The 20,255-nt window shown below is 51.1% G+C and overlaps 8 protein-coding genes across 8 annotated transcripts; 4 read left to right on the forward strand and 4 right to left on the reverse strand.

The window, feature by feature from the left end:
• Positions 1-666: 666 nt before the first annotated feature.
• On the forward strand, positions 667-1,634 carry BO88DRAFT_371698 (SDR family oxidoreductase; the record flags this gene model as incomplete). The annotated part of the gene is made up of 4 exons (XM_025704214.1): positions 667-709; positions 767-1,301; positions 1,359-1,458; positions 1,516-1,634. The coding sequence occupies 4 exons, from the start codon at positions 667-669 to the stop codon at positions 1,585-1,587; spliced, it is 750 nt and encodes a 249-aa protein (XP_025559368.1). The 3' UTR covers positions 1,588-1,634.
• A 122-nt stretch (positions 1,635-1,756) lies between these two features.
• Positions 1,757-2,995, forward strand: BO88DRAFT_470624 (NAD dependent epimerase/dehydratase; the record flags this gene model as incomplete). The annotated part of the gene is made up of 1 exon (XM_025711673.1): positions 1,757-2,995. The coding sequence occupies exon 1, from the start codon at positions 2,033-2,035 to the stop codon at positions 2,993-2,995; it is 963 nt and encodes a 320-aa protein (XP_025559369.1). The 5' UTR covers positions 1,757-2,032.
• A 189-nt stretch (positions 2,996-3,184) lies between these two features.
• BO88DRAFT_394597 (uncharacterized protein) lies at positions 3,185-6,451 on the reverse strand (the record flags this gene model as incomplete). The annotated part of the gene is made up of 4 exons (XM_025705162.1): positions 6,036-6,451; positions 5,192-5,979; positions 4,554-5,139; positions 3,185-4,494 (listed from the first exon to the last, which is right to left on the reverse strand). The coding sequence occupies exons 1-4, from the start codon at positions 6,367-6,369 to the stop codon at positions 3,185-3,187; spliced, it is 3,018 nt and encodes a 1,005-aa protein (XP_025559370.1). The 5' UTR covers positions 6,370-6,451.
• Positions 6,452-7,792: 1,341 nt separating this feature from the next.
• cox15 (cytochrome c oxidase assembly protein cox15) lies at positions 7,793-9,545 on the forward strand. Its single transcript, XM_025705163.1, has 2 exons — positions 7,793-8,236; positions 8,295-9,545. The coding sequence occupies exons 1-2, from the start codon at positions 7,830-7,832 to the stop codon at positions 9,406-9,408; spliced, it is 1,521 nt and encodes a 506-aa protein (XP_025559371.1). The 5' UTR covers positions 7,793-7,829; the 3' UTR covers positions 9,409-9,545.
• On the reverse strand, positions 9,543-10,708 carry BO88DRAFT_470628 (uncharacterized protein; the record flags this gene model as incomplete). Its single annotated transcript, XM_025711674.1, has 2 exons — positions 9,543-10,030; positions 10,084-10,708. The coding sequence occupies 2 exons, from the start codon at positions 10,706-10,708 to the stop codon at positions 9,915-9,917; spliced, it is 741 nt and encodes a 246-aa protein (XP_025559372.1). The 3' UTR covers positions 9,543-9,914.
• Positions 10,709-12,194: 1,486 nt separating this feature from the next.
• Positions 12,195-14,392, reverse strand: BO88DRAFT_407339 (lysine--tRNA ligase KRS1). Its single transcript, XM_025707402.1, has 3 exons — positions 14,063-14,392; positions 12,372-13,959; positions 12,195-12,310 (listed from the first exon to the last, which is right to left on the reverse strand). The coding sequence occupies exons 1-3, from the start codon at positions 14,276-14,278 to the stop codon at positions 12,300-12,302; spliced, it is 1,815 nt and encodes a 604-aa protein (XP_025559373.1). The 5' UTR covers positions 14,279-14,392; the 3' UTR covers positions 12,195-12,299.
• A 496-nt stretch (positions 14,393-14,888) lies between these two features.
• Positions 14,889-17,420, reverse strand: BO88DRAFT_456822 (putative dynamin GTPase; the record flags this gene model as incomplete). Its single annotated transcript, XM_025710945.1, has 3 exons — positions 14,889-15,082; positions 15,139-15,280; positions 15,333-17,420. The coding sequence occupies 3 exons, from the start codon at positions 17,418-17,420 to the stop codon at positions 14,889-14,891; spliced, it is 2,424 nt and encodes an 807-aa protein (XP_025559374.1).
• A 1,171-nt stretch (positions 17,421-18,591) lies between these two features.
• On the forward strand, positions 18,592-20,145 carry BO88DRAFT_347858 (mannose-1-phosphate guanylyltransferase; the record flags this gene model as incomplete). Its single annotated transcript, XM_025703393.1, has 4 exons — positions 18,592-18,651; positions 18,718-18,774; positions 18,892-20,061; positions 20,119-20,145. 4 exons carry the CDS (start codon positions 18,592-18,594, stop codon positions 20,143-20,145), a joined length of 1,314 nt encoding a protein of 437 aa, XP_025559375.1.
• Between the last annotated feature and the right edge of the window lie 110 nt (positions 20,146-20,255).

A 20,255-nucleotide genomic window follows, 5' to 3' on the forward strand; every position in this document is an offset into this window, starting at 1 on the left:
CAGAAAGCAGAGGCATTACGAGAATGAGGACACTTTCCTTGACCATAATCAAGCCCTCTTGTTACGGTGTACAAACGGGCATAGTTCTCTAATCATACATAAGGTGGGCTTCATCGCAGCTAAAAGACTTATGCCTTCATCGGCAGGGTATACACAAGGTCTTATAACTAGTCAGTAGCAAACGATAAAAAACAACCAATAGAAAACAATGCTAGATCAAATATGATTCATGTAGTGTACATAGAAGCCTCATGCTACCATCTTTCAGTTCATAGCATGAGGCTGAATTGCGGGACTGCAAACTTCAACAACTATGATCCAGTAATAGTGAGCAATTAAAACTATATAATTCAGTCCTCCGTATATCAAGGCTCAAATCAGGAGCGTCCAAGAGACTGTAGAGCCTCTACTAGAGTTGACTTTGCCTCCAGACTGCGATACTCGTATCCCACCACAAGCCACAATCAGTTAGCTTCTTTTCAGCCCTAGTCTCAGCTTAGCTAACCCCAAAACAAATGACTATAAAAGCGTCGCTTATCCTCCACCAAGATGGACCATATTACTCTTCTATACATCCCCCTCTCAGATATCCATAAAGTCCCGATACTCGATTCTGCTTCCATCCTCATCGAGCATTACCAATTTCTCGCAACCCCCAACCCCACAATGTCATCCCCAACCATCTACCTCATCACCGGGGCCAGCAGAGGTACACACCACCACTCCTGATCCCACCCTCATACATCTCACCCACAAAACTACCCAGGAATCGGCCTCTCCCTCACCCAAACCCTCCTCCTCCGCCCAAACACCACCGTAATCGCCACTATGCGCAACCCCACCACCAACTCTCTCTATACTAACCCCCCACCAACATCCCCCACCTCAACCCTCATCCTCCTCCCCCTCGACATCCAATCCACCACCTCAATCACCAACGCCATCGAAACTCTCAAAGCAACCCACAACATCACGCACATCGACACCGTGATCTCCAACGCAGGCTACTACAACGACGCCACCCACCGCGTCGACAACATCCCTCTCGACACCGTGCAATTGCACTTCGATGTGAACGCACTTGGCGTGATTCGTCTCTTTCAAGGAGTATACGACATGCTGAAGAAGAGCACGAAGCCGGTGTTCGTCACTGTTAGTAGCTTTCTAGGGAGTATCGGCGGTCTCGAAGAGGAATTCTTTCCCGGCGCAGCGTATGGCGTTAGTAAGGCTGCCGGGAATTGGGTGACGAGGAAGATGCATGTTGAGAATGAGGGGATGGTTTGTTTTATGGTGCATCCAGGGTAAGCTTACTATCTTGTGCGTTGGGATGGCTGGGGGTGCTGATGTGAGTTGTGTAGGTTCGTTAAGACTGAGATGGGTGATGCGTGTGCGAAGAGTATCGGGTTGGAGGAGGCTTTTACGGAGCCGAGGGAGTGTGCGGAGGCTTTGGTGAAGTTGGTAAGTGTTTCCTTTCTGGGAGCCTGATATATTGGGGTGTAATGCTGAGTGGAATAGATTGAAAGCGCCACGAGAGAAACAGTCGGAGGCCGGTTCATCAGCTGGAAGGGTGAAGAGGTTCCTTTCTGATTGGTAGATATATGCAAAGCTGCTATAGTACCGCCTGTTGCGCTTCTTGGTAGAGTACTACCATATTAGAGATCATTATCAAACGATCTGTTGAGCTTCATCTCTATCTGTCGCACAAAAAGCCCTATCATCCTCCACCTAAGTCTCTAGATATACACATACTAGTATACTTCCATTCCCGCATAAGCACTCTCGGATATCCAACATTCCGTATGTGCGCAACATCCCCTTAAGCCCCATAACCAACCAATCAAACCCATATCATCATATCCTAAACTCCGAATCCTCACCGGAGTTAAATCCCTTAATTCCGACATATCTCACATACCACCCATCACAAGAAGCAGAAAATACTACATAAACCCATAATTATCTCAAAACACCAGATCTCAACCACAGATCCAACCTAAAAAACGACACTATCACCTCCAAACAATCATTCAAAATGCCCCTAATCTTCCTAACCGGCGGCAGCGGCTACCTCGGCCAAGCCATAACGACACACGCCCTCTCCAAGAACTACACCATCCACTCCCTCTCACGCAGCCCCGAAAGTGACACCAAAATCATTTCTCTCGGCGCGACCCCGATCCGCGCTGACCTCACCACCCTCTCCGTGCTCCTTGAACAAAGCCAAAAGGCAGATATAGTCATCCACCTGGCGGACCCAATGGCAGGAAACTACTCTCTCCCATACGAAGAACGCATCCGCATCGACGACGAAGCAGTCACTGCCATCGCTGAGGGATTAGTTGGAAGCAACAAGCCGCTTGTAGTGACCTCTGGATCACTGGTCGTTGCTGCTACGGGGAAGGAGACTGACGAGGAATCCGCGTTATGGGAGGAAGGGAAGGCGCTGAATGAGCGGATTGTCTCTGAGAGGAATAATCTGAGGTGGGTAGGGGAGAAGGGTGTGAATGTTATCGTGATTCGGTTGCCACCGTTTGTGTATGGACGCGGAGGGAGTGGGGTGGGGTTGTTTATGGGGATGTTTTGGAATGGTGGTGATGGAGGGAAGAAGGAGGTGAAGGTTATTAGGGAGGCGGAGGGGGTGGTTACGTCTGCGGTGCATGTGGAGGATGCGGCCGAGTTGTATTTGCTTGCTGCGGAAAGGGCTGGTGCTGGGGATGTGTTCAATGGGTGTTCGGAGTGGGGAGTGACGTTTGGGGAGTTGGGGAGGGCAATGGCGGATGTTTTGGGGGTTGGAGTTGAGGTTGTGGGGTTTGAGGAGGCGAAGAGGGTGTGGGGGGAGTTCTTTGCGAGGTTTTTAAGTACGGAGAATAGGGCCTCTGGGGGAAGGGCGATGAGGGTGCTGGGTTGGGTGCCGAAGAAGGTTGGAATTGTGGAGGAGGTGAGGCATGGGTCGTATGTTGGGGTGGCGGAGAGATTGAGGAGTGGTGCTGCTTGAAGGTGTGCTTACAAGATGGGATGTGTATAGATTCGGAGGTTATGTAGATGAATTGCTTGCTTATTTGACCACAAACATGATGTTAGTGTCAAGCGGAATGTTGAAGATCTGCTTTGCTATGGACATGGTAGACACTGTCAGATGTAGCATAGATGTTGCGCGCAGCTGTCACAGTACCAAATTTGGGGATTAAGCAATCTGGTCTTCTCGATAAGGAATAATCTTCATCGGAGCAATCAATCCGTAGTCTGCCTCATCCGGTGGCGACGGAACCACCGTTGATGCATGCTGCCCACTAGTCTCCAGATCATCCCAGTATGTCCGCAGAACATTCCCAAGTGTAGTGCTCACAACAACCTCGACTGAATTACGTCCCTGTCGGATCAACTGTCCGATGTCCCACTTTGCCCATGTGATTTCTCCCGGAGGCAGCACATGTCCATTAATGGTGACCCGCGCCGTGTGCACAATTGGCCCAAGGTCAATCATTGCTCCAGACAGCGTGCCATTTGTGGCCTCTGGAGGCCAGTCGAATGTTGTCGAGTAGTACCCAATTCCAGAGACATTGGTCAATGATGTTGAAGCCTGGTTCCAGGGTAATAGATTTGGAAGCGCAAAAGTGTGGTTAGTACGCGTCGGCCTCGACTCGACGTTGTAGAAGTCCGAAGGCGCCGTCCATGACTCAACTATCAACGTCCAGTTTCCAAGCGTCAATGCAGGCGTTAGCATTGGGGCTAGAGTCACGGACTTTTCATTTGAAAGGTAGACGTCGCGAGACTCCTGATCAAAGGATCTAAGAACGGCGAGATGTGTCGTATTACTGGTTGCCCAAAGAACTCCGTCTGTTGTATTCTGTAAGTGGAGAGTTGGCTGGGCGTTCTTGTGGAAGCCGATAATCACGGACTGGTTTCCGGCCAGCGTAAGAGGAATTGTAACATGGGTCTCAGACTTCTGGTAGATAGACAAGGCGATGATATCGCCTGACCAGGCATCGTACAAAAAGGGTACTCCCGTTGTCTCAAAAGATATAATTCCTGAAGAGATTCCACCTCCATATGGGACCCCGGCTGCATCATTGTAAACATAGACGTAGTCCGTAAGCGTCTTTGTATCATGCCTCCAGGTGGTGTACCAGGTGCGGTTCGCGCTCACAGATGTACGCGGCAGGATGTTGAGAGAATTGAGCGTTGCCGCCAGGTTCTCGTACGGCACAGTGTGGACGTTATGCAAAGAAGTTAGATTTTTAATCGTGCTGACAGCTTGCCTCGCAGCTTTAGGATTGTACCCGCTGAAGCTTCCGGGCAGTCCACCGGAAAAAATAATCGGGAGCTTGGAATGAGCGTATTCGACAAGTTTAGCAACCCCAGACGCTGTCAGAGTATCGTTTGCTCGCACCACGAGCGCCTTGAAGGCCTGTTGGTCCGGAGCAAAAGTGCCGTTGGAAACATATGCACCTGGTAGTACAAAGTTGTCGGGACTAAGGTATTCATATATATAGCCTACCAATAAGACCTAACTTAACGTCGTCAATGCTTCGATGCAAAAGAGAGCTCCTTACCTGCACTCTGTAAATCAACGGGGCTGTAAACAGTAGGAAGGGTCTTGTAGGAGGTGGATTTCGACCAAAAGACAATGTCCGCTTTGGGAATACCTGTCTGTTGCACGAACTGGGTACGAGATATCCAATCGAGGAAATCTCTGTAATAGGCAAACGACGGCTGACGTGGACCATACATCTCCGAAAACTCATATGAAAAGGTTGTAAAGCCAGGCCACGTCGTGTTGCCATAATTACCCGAGTAAGGGTATCCGTGAAGCACAAATTGATTGACCGAGCCGGCAAAAGAACGCTTCAGTGTCCACAAAAGCTCGGGTATAGGCTCCTGGTATGCTTTCGCCATCTCTGCGCCAGCCTCATTGGTAATAATGCGCTTCCCAGCCAGGTGCGCGGGGCCTGCAAATTGCCTATAGCTGTCGATGTTGTCCCTGAATCCTAGGGTCTCGCACTCGGGTCCGTTGACATAGGGAACATTGGCAAGCATATCCATTGGCAAGTTGTAAACCACCTGTGCTGAGAATTGAATACCAAGGTCATTGCTCCGCTGTGTTAGAGAAGTGAGATACTCGGCGTTCAGTTCCGTTAGCTACGCAAGTCAATATCTAATCCCTTCCTCACATTAAAGGAGGCACACGAACTGTTTGCTGATAGTCCACCGTATGACTCGCGCCTGCATCAGGCTCATCAGTAACATAGGTCGTCTGAGGAGTCGACCCGCCGCCGGAGCCGACCAGGATCGGTATGAATCTGTTGATACTGTAGCCGCGATTGGTTTGGAACACCTCTTGGAGATGCGGGGTCCAGAATGTGGAGACGGTATATTCCTGGCTGTCTTCCCAGAGGTAATTACCCACTTCACGAATCAGTGCGCTTGTTTCACTATCCAGCAACGACTGTTTCCAGAAGTCTATGACTACTAACGCGCCTTGGGGCGAGAAGTGATCGACCACCCATGATCCGTTCTGTGGGTAACTGGTGATAGGTGACTGGGGGACCGCGGCCGGAAGGTTAGCAGAACTCTCGACCTCTCGGTACTCAGAGTGTACTAAATAGTAAGCGAATATGAGCTGCTCGGAACTATCTGCAATCTTGTTTGCCTGTACTTGAAGATGGCCGTTTGATTCGACGAGATGTGTCACATCTAACAGAGAGCTTTCCGCAAGCACTTTGTATGTTTCGTTGCTCGAACCAGTCGAGCTAACGTGAGCGGTAACAGCTGCAATCAATGGTCCTGCACCCCATCCTGGAATGATGCCATCGAAGCCTTTGTCGCTGGGAAATGTCCAATTGAACCCGGGTAAGTCCCAGAGAAGGCCATCGTCGTTATATGGCGCTGGGACGCCGGCGCCTTGGTTTGGTCCCATTGCCAAGTCCACGAGTAAGTCGTGTTTCTTTGCTGTCATCAAGACGGTGTCGGCCAGACTCTCTAGTGGTTGATATATTAGCATTATCGCCACCGAATATAGCGTTGATAAAACTCACTCCATGCAGGGCTACCAAAACCGAATATAGTCCAGTCTGACTGCAGAGGACATTGCATTTGGGCCCCATAATTCAGCGTGTCTCCATAAAGATAGTAACCGAGTAACTCAAGCCCCCCTGCCCCGGATTCACCCATAGCCTTCACATCCTCCGCCACCACGCTCAGATTTAAGGACGCATCATTTACCCAGTAGCGGAATCGTGGTCTCACGTTGGATGAGGGATCCCGAAAGGTACCATAATCGATGTCAGGTTCGACTTGGTCATTAGTCCCGACAGCCCATACGGACTGAGCAAGAAGAGCGATATGTACGAGAAGGGACGGCAAATGCATAGTTTTCGGTTCCGGTGATCCAATCCCGTCCTTGGTGAGGATGGCACGACACCTGAAGATTATACGTCATACTAGTATAAATACCTATGATAGACCGTCCGCACAGTGTACTCTGGCGCATCTGATGAGGGGGAAACGTATTCGGTGCAATGCTGAGCCGAAATTGAGGAGTCATGCTGAAGATCTTTGGATGGTGACTTGCTCGGCAATGCATGGAGGTCAAGAGGGGATCGAACTGAAGTGTGATAGCGGGATTTTCTGCAAGGAGCTGAGTAGTCCAGGAGCGTGGCAGGTCTCACCATTTGTCACTACAGTATGCAAGAAATACAGGTCGGTCTGATTATGGCCGATCACAGGCAGTCAGTCGTATTCGTACAAATGAGGTGAAATAGTATCTAGGGTCTGATACCCTGCATTCGGCCCCACTAGTGCGGGGCCCCGGGCATTCCGACAGAAAAAGAGGAGGGAAATCCGGAGTCAGGATGACTTGATGCTGCAGGACCCCGCAGCGAGAATATCACAGCTTCACAAATTATTTGCGAGAAGTTCGAAGCAAATGAGGGGGCAAGTCCAGTGTATGTACCCTTGCGATGATCTTCAGCACCGGAGAAATATCGGACTCGCCTGTGACTGATCCCACATACCAAGTCAATGGTGATGCTTTTCCTCTTGACAAAGAAATGGTCCATTAGTATATAAGTCGCTTTATATGCATGCAACAGTATCATAAATACATGGGGAATAGCTTTCGGTTGAGTGGCTGTGCTTTTCAGGCGCTTTTTACCTGGTCCCTTGAACCTCGCTGATATAAAGGAGCCATGGGTAGAACCTCAGCGACGTGACATGATAGATAGCCACAGAGACTACTTTCTGGAAGAAAGTCGGTTATAGCTTGCCAAGTTGTGGCTTCCAGGATTTGAAAGTGACTTAATATGCCTCGATGCATAAGTTCACCCAATAACTGTATGTGACATGACACTGGACTAAAAGTGGTAAAGAAACTCCGCGCTGAGAGTTTTAACGGCCCGATATGCAGTGACAGAAGGAAGTGTGGAATCTGCACACTCGTAGAGGAACTGTAACAACCGGTGATCATTCATCGAGGATAGGACTTTTCAGGCGGCTTGAAGCAAGGGGCCTTGACCATTCTGTATATGAAGTCAGATTGGCTGAGTGACAATACAACGTCAATTTAAACTATATTGATAGAATTTTACACCACTGTAGTAGACAAGGGTGCTGAGTAGGTAAAGAGAGAGATGCTACCAAGTAGTTAAGGTAGAATGTATAGAGTACCTTAGTGGTGTATGGGCTGATCGATCGGCAACAAATTGACGTGCTCTGATTGGTTGGCGAGGTCTCGGCCTTCGGGCTTCCGAACGCGAGACTCGCCGAATTCCAACCAGAAATTCTGGCCTGGCAAGCCTTCGACAGCTTCATTCTCTACTCATCCGCCCATCATGGCATCCTTCGGGCCTTCTGTGCCCTTGCTGCGAAGCTTGTCTCCCCGGCTGTCGAGGGAGCTCTTCACCTGCCGCCAATGTTTGGTCCGTACCCAGAACTTCGCGACTAAGTCCGCCTTCCGCAGGCAATTCTCCGCCCTGCCCTTCGCCCAGAACGCCAACAGCAGAACCAACTCTGCCCTGCATTCCAGGGCCAGAAAGCTTTTTGCGTCCAGTCTGAGAAGAAATGTCTCGGGATCAGCAGCACCGGAGGCAATTGCTGCCCAGGAAGGAGCCGCGAAAGCCAAGTCTAGTAGCTTTCCGGATGTGAGCGATAAGAAAGTGGCCTACTGGCTGCTGGCCAGCGCGGCCAGTGTGTTTGGCATTGTCGTTTTTGGCGGCCTTACCAGACTGACTGAGTCGGGGTAGGTCTTCTCTTCCATTGCCAAATTGCAGACCAATGCTAACGCAGCCATGTTGTAGTCTGAGTATCACCGAATGGCGCCCTGTCACCGGATCCCTCCCCCCAATGAACGCCGAAGACTGGGAGTCGGAGTTCTCCAAGTACCGTGCCTCTCCCGAATTTCAACTCCTGAACCCCCATATGACCCTCTCCGAATTCAAGTCGATTTACTACATGGAATGGATCCACCGTCTTTGGGGCCGCTTTGTCGGCCTGTCGTTCGTGCTCCCGGCCGCATACTTCGTTGCCACGAAAAAGGTTAGCAAGCCCATGTCTTTGCGCCTTGCTGGTATTGCTGGCTTGATTGGATTCCAAGGTTTGATCGGTTGGTGGATGGTCAAGTCTGGCCTGAAGGATGATCTCTTTGCTCCCGGTAGCCACCCTCGTGTCAGCCAGTACCGTCTGACGGCGCATCTGGGTGCGGCTTTCGTCTGCTATACTGCTATGCTCTGGAACGGACTTGCCATTCTGCGCTCCCACCGTCTGCTCGCCGACCCGGAAGCTGGAATCAAGCTTCTGGACTCGCTTCGTGACCCTAAGCTCAAGATCTTCCGTCGCTCCGTTGCCGCTTTGGCTGCTCTGGTTTTCGTGACTGCCATGTCGGGTGCCCTGGTCGCTGGCCTGGATGCTGGTCTCATCTACAACGAGTTCCCGTTCATGGGTAATGGCCTGGCTCCTCCTAAGTCCGAACTGTTTGATGAACGCTACTCTCGTCACGAGGACCGGTCGGACCTCTGGTGGAGGAACATGCTGGAGAATCCTTCCCTGGTGCAATTGGACCACCGCACCCTGGCCATGACTACCTTTACGAGCATCATGGCTCTGTGGGCCTACACTCGCAGATCCCCCACCATGAAGCGCCTCTTGCCCCGCGCTGCGAAGAAGGGTGTTCACGGTGTCGTCGCTTTCGCCTGCATGCAGGTTGGTCTTGGTATCTCGACGCTTCTTTACCTTGTTCCCACGCCTTTGGCCTCTGCCCACCAGGCAGGCAGTCTGTTCCTTCTTACCTGGGTGCTTGTCTTGGGAAGCCGTGTCTGGCACCCGTCTAGGACGGCTAAGCTGCTTCAGATGGCAGCCAAGGCCCGTGGACAGGCTCTTGCTAATGCCGCGGCCCATGCTCCCCGGAGAGTTTGAGAGTTAACCGTGGAATATGACGAACAGGCAGGAGTTCTGGACTACATCTACTTGTATTATACTGCCACGGAGTGGCCCTGTATGTCTACTAAAATCTCTACTTCACGTATTTGTATAATATGATCACGTACCACTGGATTTGCCTCTGGCGTATTAGCTCAATCCTGCCATGGTAGTACTCACAATCCAGTTTCCGCTGGCATCAGGCAACAGACATACCGGAGAACGGCGGAGGGGGTCGGTGCCTACCTTTTTCGGAATATCTTCCCTATGATGAAATCCAGCTCTCATATTTCTCACCGGAATGTCTTTTCTGCCCGTCTGTCCCACACCCAGTGTGCAAGCATTTAAAAACAGAGACTATCCACCGACTTTTCGGAGAACTGAAGGAAAATGGTACCGTGTCACTATGACACATGATGAAGCCGAAGCGCATAAGTTTGTTGCAGGAGCAAAAGTCGAATAACAGCACATCAACAGATACTTATCTGATTGACGTGGCACATTCACTCCTCACTTACCCTGTCTGTCTGTTGGGTTTCGAATTCTTCGCGGGCACGTTTCGCCAGGATGAGAAAGGGGGCACGTATAGTTCTTCTCTCTTCCTCAGTGGTGGGCGATACTATGAACTCTGTAAGAAGGAGTTCCGTTTCACAACTACTGTGATTCACCTACCACTTTCACTTCTGCGACTAGCAGAGTCTTCGAGCCCCAAAGCATACAGCATCTCCGCACCTTCTGCTGTCTCGGGAGCTCGAGCATCATTCAATATTGCTTCCTCTGTGTTAGGAGAAGCTGCCGGGGACGGAGCAGCAGTAGCTTCAGGCGTTGGTGCTGGTGCTGGTGCTTGACAACGTTGGCGATTTCCCCGGCGGCCTCGTCGGTTTCTCCTCCCCCTCCCTCTAGTAGGCTGTTCTCCTTCCCTCCTTCTACTAGTATATATCCATCTTCTGGCATGACCCCTCCGTCTAGTCATTGCCATCCATCCTCCTAGTCTCGCCACTCTCTGTTCATGATCAGCAGTCGCCTGGGCCGTTAACTCATTTACATCAACGGGTGAGAAGTGCGTCCTGCCTTGGACCCGATGGGTTCGGCGTCCACCATTTTCAATGGTGCATGCACGACATTCTCGCCATCCACATGATCGACACTGCGACATGGCATTCTGCATGTTGAAAAGGTCGCATCTATCGCACGCGTCTTCGTAGGCTTCTATGTATCGGAACTCGGTGTGGACTTCTGTGGCTGGGCTCGCCTCTGCGGCGGTGTCGTTTGAGGGAATCGCGCACTGGGAATCCATGGTGATTCGAGTAGTGAGACTAGATGTTTCACGTGCGTTACTAGTTGTAATGGTCGAAGTGTAATCGAGGTACAAGCTTGTGGACAATTCTCCGAAGTATATATACTTCTTCTCTACCTTCTAGAATACTTGTCTCGGAATGAGAATGTGGAGACGCGCAGCTGTTGCGCAGGGAATTGCCGGCGTGATAGAGTTGTGCTTTGGGGAGTGTTGAGGCCCTGTGCAGGGCTTGTTCGTCGGGGCTCATAGTTTATTTATTACAGTTGAAGGGAAATGAAGGTTAGACTTATTAAGCTTGAAGGGATATTCCAACATCTACCATGTCCCATGTACTGGGAATAAGGCACACAACCCCTGCCAACGATTGGGATATCAAATCATGTCCATCAAATCATACGGAACTTACAGTTGTTCTACTACTTCATCAATAGTAACCAGTATTACTAACAACCGTCTATCTAGTAAGTCGGGGACCGGCAGGTAGATCTAGAACACCGGTAACCTGAACGCATACACCAGCTTGGAAGAAAGATACCCAGGGAAAGGAACAAGTAGTGAGATTAGTAAGAGAGAGAGAGAGCTTGCTATATTTAGCAAAAAGGCAGTATATACAGACCAAGCATGATATCAAGTCTCTCTTTCATTCTCTATTGGAATCTCCCTCAGGAAAACCCCTAACCATCATCACTATAAGTCTTCTACGGAACTTTCCCCATATAACACGTTCTAAGTTTGTAACAGTGACATACCTACTAGTACAGCTCCTTCTACATTACCTATCTGTCATTAAAGCAAATCTAATATACATCTGCCCAAGGCATTCACATAGAGGTAGGTAAAATGATGGATGGCAATTGACCCTTTACCGCTTTATTGACCGCCAGAGACGGCAGAATCTAGCGAACCTCGATCGAAAAATCTCGGATTTAGCGGGTTTTGGAAACATACAGTTCCCAAATGCTCACCTGAGATTCTGTTGAAATCCCGGTGGGTGCGGTGTGGCAGTATTTTGATGGTCTAATGCTTGACGGCAGATTTGTACGTACACTGCTTTATACCGCCGTAGTGGGTGGGTCCTGGGTTTCCATCTCCCGGGCGCTAAACCCCATCCGGTATCCATGTCTGTATCTGCCCATCCCTCCCGTCAACTCTACATTAACTTCGATATCCAGCCCATGGCGACGGAAGTCCGATGGTACAACAACCGAATATCCTCCTGCATCACCCCGCAACTAAATTTTCCCAACCACACTTCGGCCATTTTCGCACAGTAGACAAGATGGCCGAGGGGTAAGGCACCCTTATCCAGGGTCATCTGACTGAGGTCCTGAAAGGAGATCACACTCTTGTCCTGCTTGCGGCTGATTTTGACAAGCTTCTGTTTTACTGCCTTCATCGTGGGGGACACTATTATAAATAGTGGGGTAAAAACTATAAGGGGGATAAGGTAAGTATATAAGAAGAGAGAAAAGGATATTTACTACATCCTGGCATCTATAATCATTTTATGCATTTCTTCATTGACATCCGAATACCATGCAACTAGTCATCAGAAAATACTAACATCTAATAATCAGTTCGTCACATTTATCTATTTGTGGGCTGTAATCGTTCGTTAGCTATTCGTTTCCTTTCTCAGGAGAAATCAAAATGGTGGACTCACCAATACCCTCCTCAGCCTGAGGCTCAATGCCAACCACCTCCGCGGCGGGCTTGGTATCATGTGCAGTCTTGTCCTCCTTCATGAAGGGGAAGGCCAGAACCTCCTTGATGCTGTAGTTGTCCGTCAAGAACATGACCAACCGGTCAATACCCATACCCCAACCACCAGTGGGCGGTAGGCCGTACTCCAAGCTGGTACAGAAGTTCTCGTCGATGATCTGTGCCTCGTCGTCACCCTGATCCTTCTGGCGGGCCTGCTCCTCGAAACGCAGGCGCTGGTCGAACGGATCGTTCAACTCGGTGTAGGCGTTGACAATCTCCTTCTTGCAGACGAAAGCCTCGAAACGCTCGCACAGACCGACGTTCTGGCGGTGGTACTTGGCCAGAGGAGACATCATCTGGGGGTGGCCAGTGATGAAGGTGGGGTTGACGCAAGTCTCCTCGATGAACTCACCAACCAGCTTGTCAAGCATGCGGGCGTTGGTCATCGGGGGAGAGCACTCAACACCGGTCTTCTTAAGCACACGCTTGAGGAACTCGCCGGTCTCGGCGGTGTGGAGCTGGTCACCCGGAGGGAACTTCTCGCCAGTGGCCTCCTCAAGAGCGGGGATCATCTCCACGCGGCGCCAGGGGGCCTTCCAGTTGACGTTGTAGGTCTCGCCAGACTGAGTGTGGAAGGTGGTCTCGTAGCCACCGGTGATGTGCTTCACGAGACCGGAAACCAGCTCCTCGGTCAGGTTCATGACATCGTAGACATCGGCATAGGCCCAGTAGAACTCGCAAGTGGTGAATTCGGGGTTGTGGGTGAGGTCAATACCCTCGTTACGGAACTGACGACCAAGCTCGTACACACGCTCGAGACCACCGACGATCAGCATCTTCAGGTACAGCTCGGGAGCAACACGCATGAACAGGTTCATGTCGAGGTCGTTGTGGTGAGTAACGAAGGGCTTGGCGGTGGCACCACCAGCGATGGCGTTCATCATGGGAGTCTCAACCTCGACGAAGTCGCGGTTGTCGAAGAAGTTGCGGATGTAGCGCACGATCTTGGAACGGGTGACGAAGACGTTACGGGACTTGTCGTTCATGATCAAGTCCAGGTAGCGCTGGCGGAAGCGCTGCTCCTTGTCCTGCAGACCGAAGTGCTCGGACGGGATGGCGTGCAAGCAGGGAGAAAGAAGGACCACCTCCGTAGCGAAGATGGACAGCTCACCGTCGGCACGGTTCTTGGGGCTGGTACGACCGGGGAAACCGACAATACCGACAATGTCACCACGGCGGAGGTGCTCGTGCTGAGCCTCGAAAGGCACGTCGCCAGTGGCGTGCTGAGCCTGAGCGACGACCTGGACCTTGACGCCCTCAGCGCGGATATCGTAGAAGATCAGCTTGGCGCCGGAAGCACGCTTGGTGTAGATACGACCGGCGATGCGGACGGCGACCTCAGGCTTCTGCTCGCCCTTGGCGAGACCCTCGTAATCGGTGAGGTACTTGCGCAGATCATCGGTGACCTGGAACTTGTGGGGGTAGGGGTCGGGGTTCTTAGTCTCGCGCAGCTTGTTGATTCTCTTGCTGCGGATCTCGAAGTATTGCTGTACAGAAACGAGCGGGAATGTTAGCAGAGATGCGACAATGGATCCCCGACAGCACACAAAGAAGCGCCCCCCAGCGATGAATGGGCAAAAAATGACTCACGTTGGGGGTGAGGTTGGCCTCCTCATCCTCGGCGGAGGTCTTCTTCTCGGCCTTGGGAGGAGCAGCGGCCTCCTTCTCCTTCTTCTTAGCCTCCTTCTCACGGTTCTTCTGGCGTCTCTTCAGCTCGGACTTGGAGACCTTTTCGCCGGTCACCTCATCGAGGAGAAGGTTGGCCATGGAGGCCTCGGCCTCCTTAACAGCGTTGTTATCAGCCATGGTGATGGACGGGGGTAATTGCTCAGTCTCAATCACCGTGGGAACAAGACGATGAGAAGGGAAAGAAGGTAAGTGGAGGGATCGATCGATGACACACAAGATGGTGGGCTGAAGTCGGAGGGAGCGAGAATTTTGGGCGGGAGTCGCCGCCCGCGATCCTCATTGGGCACCGCGAGGGGCAGCTTCCACCCCGCCCAGCCAGTCCTTAAGTAATCGTCTGTTCTTTGGACTCGGCCTCCTGTTTATCATCATTGCGGAAATCTAGCAAACAGTACCGAGTTTCCCTATTAGTTTGCATTCTAGAGCTGTTAATCTTTCTATCTGACATCTCTCCTTTACCATTGGGTACACGCTGCCATACACCATTCGAGTCTATCGCAAGCAGGGTTTAGGGCTTAGGGCATCAAAGTGGGGTTCCATACCCCGCCTCGATGCTTGCGGTCAATCCATCCATCATCCATCACCATTCCAGCTTCAACTGCATCTTTTTCCAACATACCCACTCACTTAGTCCAGTCACCATGCTAATACATTCGATCACCAAAGTAGATTCTGTTGTAGCCACGCACTGTGGACAGAAAAATGCTCACAACACCTCGTCAAGCTGCAATTAAGTAGTCCAATCGTCGGGAGGCTGGGATTTAATCCTCACATTCTCGAATTGGTCATCTTGGTCATCCTCTTTCCTCGCTAGCTTTAGCCACTCCTGGGCTTTATCGATTCGCTCCTTTTCTCTGAGAAGGAATTGCCGGCGTCTCTGGCGGTCGGGGTCCTCCTCCATCAGCTCTAGGCAGCGTTCCAGTGCTGAAGGCAAGACAATGTCTTAGTATTTAACTCCTGATAGAATGAGTGAAACGTACCGTTTTCATCGAAGATACAAAGCTCTCTTTCGATCTCCTTGATGAGATCGTCACGGCATTTGGCGAACAATTTAGTGTGTACGCTCTGGCATATTGAATCAACGAACCGCGAACTCGCCAAGTCGTAGTACCCGCGACTCGTCTGGCCAGGGCAGTTAGTTCATAGTCGACGCTTTGGCATGGGATCAACTTACCGCCATCATAGTCAGCTCCTGCGAGAACTGGTCGCGCCCCAGCTCGGCATCTGTAAGCTTTCGAAGCTCAGCTTCCCGTCGGGCGTCTCCTTTAGGGTACTTTCCCTGAGAGTCAAGATAAGACCCAGCGCGGGCGAGCCGACGCCTTTCTGCAAGAAAACTGTGAGCAGACTTGATTGACTGGTCCAATGCCGAAAGTGCCATTGTGAATGGTTTGTTGTACTCAATGTTGAAGTTTTCCTGCGCATGCTCGAAATGAGCAGCTCGTAGCTTATACAAAAAGCTCTCAATGATTCGCTTGAGTTCTCGATAGAGACCCGTCTGATGATATTGCAGAAAGACTTCATCTAGCTGCCTGTGCAGCATGTCCCGGACAAGGCGATAGGTGGCAACCAGAAAAACTGACAGTGGGTCGTACCAGTGCTTTACGCTCATCTGGTTCATGATCTCAATGGCTTTCGGGTCCGTCTGATCCGGCAGTCCAGCTCGATACGAATCCTCATTTATTCCGCGAATCATCTCCCATGTAAACATCAGGGCGGGAGCATTGAACTTGTCGAATTGTTCTGTCGAGTAAAAACCATTTCTGGCCCCGTTTGTTGCTGAATTTGGATGTTGTCTCCCTTCTGGCGCGACTGAGGTACTTCCAAGCTCACATGGTGACTTGCGTTTGACTGGCTGCGGGACGGTCGTCATCTCACAGTCTGAATCGCTCCCCTCTGCATCGCGGTCCGTCGGGCCAGGGAACCTATCGCTGGGAGAGAGCAAACTCACAGTGGGCCGGGTCTTGATCAGGGCTCGCTTGAAATCCATGGCAATATGCGACCAAATCTTCTGCATGGGGTAATTTGCTGACCCACCATCAATATGAGCGCGAATTTGCTCCTTCAGCTGGTTTAACTTCCCACAAATAATGTATGGAACATTCGCCGAGGGCGGGTCTGGGAGAGTCCGGAGCTCAGCCTCGATCCTATCTGCTTTGGCGTTAATCTCCTTAATAAATTCCGGCAGGCATCCTTGAATCTGCTCAAGAAGCAGAGAGGAGAGTGTCGCCTGTAAATTTCGGGTCCCGAACTTGTCTCGATAAAGAGCCAGATCAGTGGCCCAGGGCTCTCCCGCGAAGAAGGCTTCTTCCTCTTCTCGAGCGACGGAGTGCTCGACCGCGGGGTCGGGGTTGTTACGAACAACAAAGTACCCGTGGCCAAGCGAGAATTTGTCTCCTTCGAGTATTTCAATCCATTGAGCATAAGATTCTCCGGTCTGAATGCGATCGGGCTTTGTCAGAACACCCATTGCCCTTGCGTTTGCTCCAGAAGTGGTTTGCACGATCCTTGCAGCACTTGAATTCGTGGCATCATTCGTCATCGGCAACGTCAGCAAGACAATACAGTGCTTCTGCAGAATATAGTGCTTGACAAGGTTCTCGACCAGATGAACAAGATAGCGTTCTCCTTCCTGTTCGGCTTGGCTGATGACACCGGGCAAATCATAGAATGACAAGTTGGGAAACCCCGGTGCAGCAATATCCAAGCGCACGACGTTGGGTGAGAATTTCACTTGACAATAATCAGGATCTGTTTCATTGTTTTGCCCTGGCAAATATTCGCTGGAAGGTCTGCCTGGGTTTAAAATGGCGAGCTGCGCCCATCTAATCACTTCGACGAGGTCAAGCTTGTCTGTCAATGTTGTGAATAGCTCCTCTTCTTGTTGTTCTTGCTCCAGCCAAGGCCCGAGGGGTTGGGACTTCTTCGAGAATTTACCGCCCTTCTTAGAGACATCATACATGTACTTCCGCGACAAAAAGACCTTGCAAGTCCAGGGCTGGTCAGGTTCCCCTTCACAGAGATTGATCTCCATTGGACATCTGGTGCATGTCCCCGCGCTTCGTGGCACCTTGATCTCGCTCATTCCCTCGATCAAGGAGCTTTTACCGGCACTCTGGTCACCAATGACGCAGATTTTCGGTAGCACAATCATCTTGTCCTCAATTCCGAGGTGGCGTAGGTCCTGGATCTTCCGAACAAGCTCCTTCATGTCGCTGGCAATCAGATCTATGGAGTCCACATTGGGGGCTTCGGGTGGAGCCATCTTGCTAGCCTGGGAGATAGCTAAGAAGGTGTAAGTGATGGTTGAAAGTTGAATCGGTCAGTAGGACTCACTGGGAGATATACTTTCTCTTTCAGCCGTCTGGTTGCTGAATGAGGTTCGTCGTATCTTCAGGGTAAGTAATGACATAAAAAGTCTGTAGGAGCCTAGGAGAGTATAGATTTGATGGGATCGAGAGCGCGTGAGTGAAGTGAGAAACAGAGAGTTACAATGAGGCGAGAAGAATCTCAGATTAATGGAGAAAGGTGTGCTAATAGAAGCCGGACTGTGCGATAAAAGTACAGAAGTTTCCAACAGACTAGTTCATTTGAGAAGAAATAAGAGATCTGACCTAGGGAGGGGAGTGTTATGAAGCATTTTATGCCAGTGAATAATAGGGGGCAAAGGAGGTTTTGAGTTCATGCGAGAACTAGAACTGCAGGCCGTGATCAATTCACCAACAGAGAAAATAGAGTGAATGGATGTGTAAAAGCAGCAAGGATAGAATGAGATCTATAGAAAGATTGTGGCAGAGAGGTCAATTTAACATCTGCAGGAACCCTGACAGCAGCATGAAACGAAACCAAATCGGGAAAATTGCTCTGTTGTCGGACATGATTGGAGGATTGGGTTAGCATCAAGAAGCAGCCACAGTTTGAAATCAGTATGTGATGGATGTGGGAGCTGCAAATTAGTTGATCTATCCTTTCCCAAGAATTACGCTCTCAACCCAGTAAGCTATCAGTATTGTGATAGTACTCCGTAGTACTAGAGGCGAGGAAGTAGATAGATAAATCATTGGATGGACTGATGGTCCCGAGAAATGTGGAAACCCCAGGCTGAAAGCGGTGGAGAGGAGTCAGCCAGTCAGGTGCCGCCAGCCAACCAATGGCACCTGAATCCATCAATTCAGTCCCGTGTCACTCTCTCAGGCTCAGGCTCTCTTTCTCCTGACCTGTTCCGGAGAGCGCTAAGACTTAAGGAGAGCTGGCGGTGGGCCTGGACAACAACTTACTGCTCGCTCCCCCTCGGCCTTGCCCTGCGTCTTTTCCCCTCGTTCCTTTTCCCAAAATCTTTACGGATTCTAATCTATCAACTTGTCTGTGCTCGAGATTTGGCCTCAGTTTTCATTCCTGAACACCAACCCCCACCTTATATACCCCCCACCTTTCCAATGCTTCAAGTTCCAGTGCGGGAGCACACCAACGTGGCCTCCACCAAGGCTGTGATCTTGGTATGTGACGCTAGTGACTTCATGCCTCCTGTATCAATCTCGCTGACGGAATTTTTCCTTACTTAGGTCGGAGGTCCGTCTAGAGGAACGCGCTTCAGGCCTCTGTCCCTTGACATGCCCAAGGTTGGTTGCCCCTCTCTGCCTTAGCTATCCCGCAATTCATGAACCCCTCCGCACCAATCCTCGATTTCGTCACCCGCAAGCTTTATCGCCGCTACTCACACTTGGATTCCTTGTTAGCCCCTCTTTGAAGTCGCCGGTCATCCTATTATCCACCATTGCCTGAAAGCGCTTGCCAAGATCCCCGATATTCGTGAGGTCATCCTCGTCGGCTACTACGATGAATCCGTCTTCCGCGACTTCATTAAGGACTCCGCCAAGGAGTTCCCTCAGTTCAAGATGCAATACTTGCGTGAATACACGGCTCTGGGCACCGCTGGCGGTCTCTACCATTTCCGCGATGCCATCCTGAAGGGCAAGCCCGAGCGCATCTTCGTCCTCAACGCTGACGTCTGCTGCTCCTTCCCCCTTGGCGAGATGCTCAAGCTGTTCGAGGAGAAGGATGCGGAGGCCGTCATCCTCGGAACAAGAGTTAACAACGATGCCGCCACCAACTTCGGTTGCATTGTTTCCGATTCCCATACCAGACGGGTTCTGCACTACGTTGAGAAGCCTGAGTCGCACATCTCCAACCTCATCAACTGCGGTGTCTACCTCTTCGCCACCGAGTGCATTTTCCCCTCCATCCGCAGTGCTATCAAGCGCCGTACCACCCGCCCTCGCCTGCTGTCATACCCTTCGTCCGAGAACTTGGAGTCCTCTTTCATCGCAGCGGAGGACGAGGCAGAGAAGAGCGAGGTCCTTCGTCTGGAACAGGATATCCTCTCCGATCTGGCCGACAGCAACCGTTTCTTCGTCCACGAGACGAAAGATTTCTGGCGCCAGATTAAGACGGCCGGTTCCGCCGTGCCCGCCAACGCCCTTTACCTCCAGAAGGCCTTCCAGGCCGGATCTGACGAACTGACCCCTCCTTCCGCTGCCATCGTGCCCCCAGTCTACATCCACCCCTCCGCAACAGTGGACCCGACAGCGAAGTTGGGTCCCAACGTTTCCATTGGACCCCGTGTGGTCGTGGGCGCAGGCGCTCGTATCAAGGACTCGATCGTGTTGGAAGACGCCGAAATCAAGCACGATGCATGCGTGATGCACTCGATCATCGGCTGGAGCAGCCGCGTTGGTGCCTGGGCCCGTGTTGAGGGTACCCCGATCCCCACGGGCAGCCACTCGACCAGCATTGTCAAGCACGGCATCAAGGTCCAAAGCATCACCATCCTGGGCAAGGAGTGTGCCGTGGGTGACGAGGTACGGGTACAGAACTGTGTGTGCCTGCCGTTTAAGGAATTGAAGCGCGTATGTAACCCCATTTATCCACATCATCTCGAAACATGAGGCTAACAATACTCTTAGGACGTCGCCAACGAGGTTATCATGTAAAAAAAAACATGTGACGTTTTTGGATGTGACACGCATATTCTGTGATATCTGTTCTCTTTCCCTCTATCCTTGGTCCCAATTGACCATCCTGGCTACGCCATTATTGGCGG

This window comes from Aspergillus vadensis, assembly GCF_003184925.1.
Source record: "Aspergillus vadensis CBS 113365 unplaced genomic scaffold BO88scaffold_24, whole genome shotgun sequence".
Lineage (NCBI taxonomy): Eukaryota > Fungi > Ascomycota > Eurotiomycetes > Eurotiales > Aspergillaceae > Aspergillus > Aspergillus vadensis.